Raw genomic sequence first — 8,094 nt, 5'->3', positions numbered from 1 at the left:
CGCTGAAGCATAGAGCAAAGCGACGCTTTAGACTGATCTGAAGCTAATGGGCAGTAGGAATGTAGGATAGATAACCATAGTAAGATACTGATTAATAGACACAACAAACTAGACTAAAGTACTGGACTACTATTAGAATAGCACTAAAACGTCCACATAACAGCAGCATAGCAAAAGGCTTCAGGCTGGCCAACTTCCTCATCTCTCAACTCTCAACTGTCATCTCCAAGTCTCAATAACCGTCATCAAACTCATCCATGGTGGCATTGGTGTTGTCTTCACCATCTTAGTCATCATTGGTTGGATCTTCATCATCATTGCTCACATCATCATCATCCTGCACATAGTCTGAATCATCCTCCTCTTCATTGCGGCTGGGGTTACATGAGTTATGCTCTTGCTCCAAGTCCTCTTCCCAATCTTCTTCAAGCAATGTTGGACGTGTTGCTGTAGGTCTTTTGCACTGTCTTTTAAACTGTACATGGACAGCTGAAGGCCCCCTTTGAAGTGTAGTACCTGTCCTAGGAAGATTGCGACCTTGAAGGTTCGTGGATGCACCAACAGCCACGTCAACATCCTCCCATGAGATGTCATCAGGACACCCACGAGCACCTTGAGGTAGTGGTATTGTTGGGTCAACGCACTCATTGCCCCAATCAAAATCCTCATACACCAAAGGGTCAAAGCTTGTGTCTCCTGCCTTCTCACGCCTCTTTTGAAACCTATGCATCATCTTGTGGTTATATGAAACAAAAACACAATCATTCAACCTTTTCCACTGCAGCCTGTTCCTTTTCTTCGTATGGATCTACAAACAGCGGAAGAAAATGAGTAAATGGCTTGCTGTAAGCACCATTGGAAAGCACAAAGAGATTTCTTTACTCACAAATTCAAAGGTGCTCCAATTCCTCTCACACCCGGAAGATGATGCACAAAGGCTGACAATGCGTTTCGCAAATCTTTGTATCTCAATGGCCTGACCACCATATGAACACCACCATTCAACTAAAGTGATGAAAGGAAACAGTCAAAAACATATGAACTTATGAAGAGTAAATATGCTGAAATCAACATGCTGCAATTAACAACTTACGAGGGCCCTTTTTCTCAATATTTTCAGTTGCCAACCCATTAGAAAAGACTCCTCGATGGTTCTCGTAGAGCACAGCTTGTTGATCGATCTTGCTCCGAATATTGGCATCAAGCACCGTTTTTGCAAGCACATCATTAAAGCAGCTCCTTAGCTCCCCAACTAAGGCATCGTCATTCCTCTTTACAATAGGGAAAAACTTTCCTGGGTTCAAATAAAGAGCAGCCCCATACAATGGATGATTCATTTGAGTCTCCCAACGGTTCTCAACAATGCCCAATATCTTCTTGAGCAAAGGTTGCTTATTTTGTTGGGGGAAGCTTTGATTGATCCTCTCCTTTGCATAAAGCATAAGTGCTGTAATCTCTGGCATGGCAGGCTTCTCATCACCATCCGCTACCCTAAGCACTCGAAGAAGCGGTGTTGAAGCTCTAAGGCAATCCTCAATTGAATGCCACCACTCAGCTGAGAGCACAATGTCTTGCACATTTAATCCAGCTTGTGTTTTTGCCACTTTGCTTCCAACCCATGTTGCACATGTAAACATACTCCTCAAAGCTGCCTTGTGGTTGAGCAAACTCTTTAATGTAAGGAAGCTGTGGCAAAACGAGTGGCTGCGGGTCTCACAAGATCTAGCCCTTTTGTCATCTTCCTCATTAGACTAAGAATTCTTCCATGCCTATAGATGAAAGTTGTGACACGTCTAGCCCGTGCAATAGGCTTCTTGAATGCCTTCAGCTTTCCTATGTCTTCCAGCATTAGATCCAAGCAATGACATGCACAAGGACTCCAATATAGTGTAGGGAACCTCAACTCTAGAAGGTGGCCTGCTGCCTTGTAGTTGGCACCATTGTCGGTGACAACTTGCACAACATTTTCTTTCCCAATTTCCATAATTCTCTTCTCCAGCAGATCAGCAATCATTTGAGCACTGTGTGATTCACTTGAGGCATCAATCGACTCCAAGAAGACGGTGCCCTCTGGACTGTTAACAAGGAAGTTGATCAAATGGCGTCCCCTTTTATCTGACCAGCCATCCGACATGAGTGTGCATCCAAATTGTTTCCATGCTGCCTCATGTTGCTTCCTCAAAGTAGTAGTTTCCTTGACACAAGCATTAAGCAATGGCTCTCTCAGCTCATAGGCACTAGGAGGCTTGTGACCTGAACCATATTGACAAGCGGCTTCAATTGCAATCTCAAATTGTCTACTACTTGCAGCATTGAATGAAATGCCACACTCATAGAAGAACAATGCCCACTCGATATTCACATATTCTCTCTCTTCTTTAGTCTTTGTGCTGGACTCCATGGTGCTTTGAGAACACCCAGAGCGTCTTCCATCTACAAGCTCCTCAGGTGTTCTTCGCAGCATGGCAACAATTGGCTTTGAATTGTTGTTGGAAGCAACAGCAGACTTACCTCTTCCTTGCATCTTGGCAACAAATGCTCTCTTGTTCCTCTTGGCTGCTGTCCCTGAGCTTGGCTTGGTAATGGGGACATTTGTTCCATCTTCATTCACCTCCACAACATCATTATTGTTGTCATCATCATCTACTCCCTTGTTCCTCCTGTTTTGCTCCAAATATGCTGCCATCTCTCTCCTGATTTCAGTGGTAGCCTTAGGACAGCGAATGGCATCTCCACCACAGCCAGAAAGATGCTCCTTGTGCCTCTTGATTCCATTCACCAGTGAGCACATCATGCATCAGGAGCTATTATTCTAATCCATCCACTAAGTAGGAAGCAACTAGCCAAGCACTATAAGAGAGGCAGCAGCAGCACCTAACAGCAAGCAAAGGAGTTGTGCATAGCATAACACATAACAGAGCAAGAAAAGCAGATCTGAGCATGGAAGAAAGAGCATATAACATAGGGAGGGGAAGGGGGAGAAGAGAGGGTAGGAGCCATACCTTGTGGTGTGCCAGAGGAGGAGGAGAGGAGCTGCAGCCGGAGAGGAGGAGGGGGAGGAGGTGTGGCCGGAGAGGAGGAAGCTGGTCCAGATCTGGAGAGGGAGCTGCTGCTAGAGGAGAGAGGAGAGAACCAGAGGAGTGGTGGGGGAGGAGCAGGAGCTGCACGTCTGGTCCCTCTTTTCCCTCCTGTTACTATTCACATGTGAGCCCAGTTTCCTGCCCTTTTGTTCCTGCCCAGCCCAGTTTTCCCGCCTAAAAACTGTGTTCCCCTGCCTGGCATGTCTAAAGCGTCCTGTATGTGCTAAAGCGCCCTCCAGGACGCCTAAGCAGACGTTTCAGACGCTCTAAACTCTTAAGGCGGACGCCTTAGACACAGAGCTAAAGCGAGTTGGACGCCTTGAGCCTCGAGGGCGCTCTGACGCTAAAGCGTCGCTTAAGCGACGCTTTAGGGACGCTTTACAAACAGAGGCGAAGACCAATTTCTCACAGAAGTACCTCGTTGTCCCTCTAATGCTTCCCCTAGGCCAAAGCGAGGCATTTTATCATCGCTCAGCGCTTATAAGCAAGCTAAAGCGTACACTCCAGACTGTTTTGTTGTTAATGCCAATAATAAAGATTAAAGATACATTTTCTGGAATGACAAATTTTCTTCCCGCCGTTCTTGTTATCAGGACCGGGCCTCATTCCTTGTGATGTATTCCAAGGTTGAAGGTTGACACAACATAGCTGTGATGATTCTGTCAAATGGCATGGTAGGAGTTGAAGCAACAGCCGCCATCAAAATAAAGACTTAAAGAAACTTATCGAGTAACATGCGGGAGTTGCGAAAGGACATAGCAGGAGGGGGAGGAGACGGAACTCATTGCTGTCGTGGTACATGCTATGCCACACTCCACATTTCTTGGAGGACTTGGGAGCGCCATGAGCAAGTATTGCAAGATAAAGAGCAGACGAATCCTGTGGCAGCTCTGCACTTGTGCAGATGCGACTCTGGGAGAGAGCTAGGCAGCTCTATCTCCCTCTTTTGGCTACCGCATTCTAGCTGTAGACTCCCTTCTATGTGGCACTTTCCATGTTTGTTTGGCCGTGAATTTCTTCTGAAAATCTTGTTTTATTCCCTTTTCCATCTTTCCATTCCGAGGCTTGCAGAAAAATGGCAACCCAGTGCACATAGCTCCTGCTTGCCAGGGCCGGCTCTAGGATTTTGGGGGCCCAGAGCGAAACTACAACTCGAGGCCCTTTAGTATAAAAACATCACTATAGTAATCAATATGCATATGTATCCAATAAAAACTTTAATGCACCAAAATCAACATTTATGTCAAATAATTTATTGATATTATCGCAAAGTTTTCTTTTAAATGTTTTGATCCATAAACAACGACTATTGCCAACTCATCAATCGAAGTACCGGTGTTACTCTTGATATTTTTCGTCAATAGCTTCTCAATGTGTTTCTATCAAGTCATCCACACAGTGTTTTCTTTTTCTATTATGCACATGTAATAACACAGTGCTAAATTTAAATAAAAAGATGCACCAAAAGTTTGTAAGCTATGCATAGTGTATGTGAAGATAAATTACTTAATTACCAATACTCATATGAATATAGACAATAATAAATTAGTAATACTGTATACCTCCGGTCGGTCGATCTTTGTTGATGATCAAGCGTCGGGAGATGACGCGATGTTGATCGATGGAAGAAGGCGCTCGGTGATGTGCATGTCCATCTAGCGCCTGAAGAGTGGAGACTGGAGAACGGAGTTCATCGGTGTGCGTACTATGGCCTGACGACAGCGTGACTCGCCTCACGATAGAGGCTCGAGATTAAGGATTGTCGTGACCCGTGATCGGAAGGATATGTGCGATCACAACTTCTCGTGATCGGACGTTGTTTATTCCTTCCTGGGCTACCTATGTCGCAGCGTCTGGGTGGGAATGGGATGCATATGCATGCGAACGTTGCTGTCAACTAGTACATGGCCCGTTCCTCATGGCCACAGGCATTTGCGTCCAGCGTTCTTGCTTCCCTTGGCCTGTAGGTCATGGGCTATATACGTACGTGGCAGGTCCCCTTGGATTTTGGGGGCCCTGGGCGGCCGCCCCCCTTCCCCTCCCAGGCCCGGCCCTGCCTGCTTGCGCAGGGTCCAGGGAAGGGTCCGACCACTTTGGGTCTTTTGTACCCAAAGTTCTGAAAAAAATGCTCTTCACTATCTTTACATGTGTTCGCACACGATCATGTCACCGTGTACCTCCAACACCGAGGGTGATGCACCGCAGGTCACGTCAAAGAAAACTAAATATGTTATGACCTCTTTGATTTCCAGGATTTTAATGTCGTAGGAATAGGAAAACCATAGGATTGCAATGTCATGCCCATTTGAATCCTACATGATTTTTTTTGTTTGATTGCATCACACAAAGGATTCTTTCCAAGTGGTTTGAATGGATGCTAAAATTCCTATGGAATGGTACAAAGGAATTCTTAGGAAAAAATCCTATAGGATTCAATCCTATGTCTCAAACGCCCAACATAGGAAAAATACCTAACGGTTCGAATCCTTCAAATACCTATGGAAATCCTTATAATCAAAGAGACCCTTAATAATGACGGTAGACTAGCTATTGGCGGTACTTGAAATTTATTTTTCTCTGCCAAAGGTGCTTGTAATCTTAATAATCAGAAACCATCATAATAATCTTCATACCTAGCCATGTTATCTCATTTGTTTTCTTTGTTGGCCCGTAACTGCTGTGTATCTTGCTAGGCCTTGTTTGAGAAAAAAAAAGCAAATCAATATATAGCTTCTACTGATTAAGATATTGGGCAGGTGTGTACACCAGATGATGCTTGTAGAATTGGCAAAATAGGTGAGCTTTTTGTGTACGAGAACTTCGGGCGCGTTCCAGTTGAATCTGTTAGTGCTGGTGACATTTGTGCTGTATGTGGAATCAATGATATCATGGTTGGTGCTCTTCATGTTCATTCCTATATTTAGTATATATTTACCCTTATAACATGTTCTGAATTTTTTTGTTTAAACTTTGCAGATTGGGGAAACTATAGCTGATAAAGTTTCTGGAACAGCGTTGCCCACTATCAAAATTGAGGAACCAACAGTTAGAATGTCTTTCTCCATCAACACTTCACCTTTTGTTGGAAAAGAGGTGTCTCAAAAGTTAACTTTAACTTACAACATTGTATCCCTACTTTTTAGGATCTTCTGCTGGAATAAAAAGATATTTGAAAACTGGCTAAGAGAATCTTAATTATAACGCTTTTGGTCCAAATGAGAGTAATGCTTGTACTGCACATTGTATGCCCATGTAGGTAAGCTAAATAGAAGTAGTACTACGCTTTCCTGAAACTGAGATGCTTAGGAAGTTGAAGTCAGTGTATTGCACGGATGTAAAGCTTTACTCCATTGTGTTCCAATGTGGTGGAAAATGATCCATTAATTATTAAAGCTCTTCTGTCAAGAATGGCCTATTCTAATTCAATAGTTTATAGTAAATTACTGTAGTTGAGTTTCTTCTTTCTTAGTGCTGAAACTATGTCTCTCTTTGGCTTTATCCCAGGGGAAATTTGTCACTAGCCGAAATCTTCGTGATAGGCTATATCGTGAGCTTGAAAGGAACTTGGCTATGAAAGTAGAAGATGGGGAAACTGCTGATACATTTCTTGTTAGTGGCAGAGGCACACTGCACCTCACCATATTGATAGAGAACATGTAAGAACTTCTAACCTTTCGACATTATCAGCCACTTGGTATGTTCTCTAATTTTGGTATTCTCTTTAATAATTGCTTACAGGAGGAGGGAAGGATATGAGTTTATGATTGGACCTCCAAAGGTCATAAACAAGACAGTAAATGGGAAGCTATTGGAGCCATATGAGGTATTTCCCTCCCTAAATGACAAAACTGAAATTTTGTATATTTTTGATTTGATAGGTATGTCCCCATGTGTTGCCACGGGAGCCGAATTTTTTTAATGTATAAAGGCTAGGTCTGTGTTAAGGTGGAAGGGGGCGTAATTCCACCTTATATGGCATGGGGCAGGAAGGAAGCACCAAGGGTTAGAATTTTGATTTTGGCACCATTATAATTTGGTAGCCTAGGTCATGCATGCTAAGTAAATTAATGTGATTGAGCGGCGTACGGGAAGGTGTGGTAAAATATGGCGTGGAATTGAGCGGCGTAATTCAATGTTATTGCGAAAGGTAAGTCAATTAAGGTGGAGTTGATGTAGTGCTGCAAAAGGCAAGTAAATTAATGTGATTGAGTGGCGTACTGGGAAGGTGCGGCCAAATATGACGTAGTGAAAAAAACGTCTGGATGAAAAAAATAAGTGGAGGGATGTGGTGGGAGGAGTGGAACCGGTTGACGAAGAGTTCTGCCTCGCAGGAAAAGGAATGCTACTTATTTTTCAAGTAGTAGAGATAGAGAGGTTCTGGGAGTGCCTAAACTTGCGCTCGATGGACACCCCCACAGAGGTGCTGCCCACACAGTGTTGTTGTACAGTCCCATGAAGCACATGCTCACAAAGCTTGGCTGCCTCCTCGGCGACCTCCGCGCCAACACCCCGCTGCAATGCTGCGTCTGGCTCGTGGCCACAACCAGGTACCAGGCCTACAATATAAGAGGCCCCGGGTAACAATGTATCGAAGAGATAAGGCCTCTAGGTTATATGAAGCATACATATAACACAAACCGATGGGTACACAGTGCCTATACACTAAGGGCCTGTTTGGTTGCCTGTATCCAGCCCAACCAGGCCCTGGCGGTGCAAAATTGGCCCGTTTGGTTGCTTGGGCTGCATTAGTTTCCTGGCCCACACGAACCATAAAGCAATCTTGGGCTAGGTCGAGCGGGAACGGCCAAATCGGCCGTTTTTTCCAGAGCCACGTGTGGCTCTCGCCTGCATGCCTGGGGAAGTGTAGGAGATGGATGGGAAGTCCCACCCCTCTCGCCTCACCGCCCAAATGCATTCACACCTCACTCTTTCACCACCCCTTTGGTGTCTCCGATGAGTTCTCCACCTCCACGACGCCCCACACCCATTCCCGCCGGCCCCGAGAACCGCAACC

At 44.7% G+C, this 8,094-nt stretch overlaps 2 protein-coding genes across 3 annotated transcripts in view; one reads left to right on the top strand and one right to left on the bottom strand.

Moving 5' to 3' along the window:
- The window catches only part of LOC123137137 (putative elongation factor TypA-like SVR3, chloroplastic), a 33,817-nt gene that overhangs the window by 7,466 nt on the left and 18,257 nt on the right, over positions 1-8,094 (top strand). For both annotated transcript variants that reach the window (XM_044556744.1, XM_044556745.1), the window contains exons 7-10: positions 5,837-5,971; positions 6,057-6,173; positions 6,585-6,736; positions 6,819-6,903. In XM_044556744.1, the coding sequence (XP_044412679.1) occupies positions 5,837-5,971; positions 6,057-6,173; positions 6,585-6,736; positions 6,819-6,903 (489 nt within the window). The remainder of the gene's footprint in view (positions 1-5,836; positions 5,972-6,056; positions 6,174-6,584; positions 6,737-6,818; positions 6,904-8,094) is intronic.
- On the bottom strand, positions 34-1,294 carry LOC123137138 (uncharacterized; the record flags this gene model as incomplete). Its single annotated transcript, XM_044556746.1, is given in 3 exon segments — positions 34-808; positions 887-1,005; positions 1,094-1,294. Coding segments are annotated over 3 exon segments (842 nt in total), but the record flags the coding sequence as incomplete, so codon positions are not given.

Source organism: Triticum aestivum, chromosome 6B (assembly GCF_018294505.1).
Source record: "Triticum aestivum cultivar Chinese Spring chromosome 6B, IWGSC CS RefSeq v2.1, whole genome shotgun sequence".
Classification (NCBI taxonomy): domain Eukaryota; kingdom Viridiplantae; phylum Streptophyta; class Magnoliopsida; order Poales; family Poaceae; genus Triticum; species Triticum aestivum.
The sequence above is the reverse complement of the archived record's forward strand: the minus strand, read 5'-3'. Positions and strand labels throughout refer to the sequence as shown.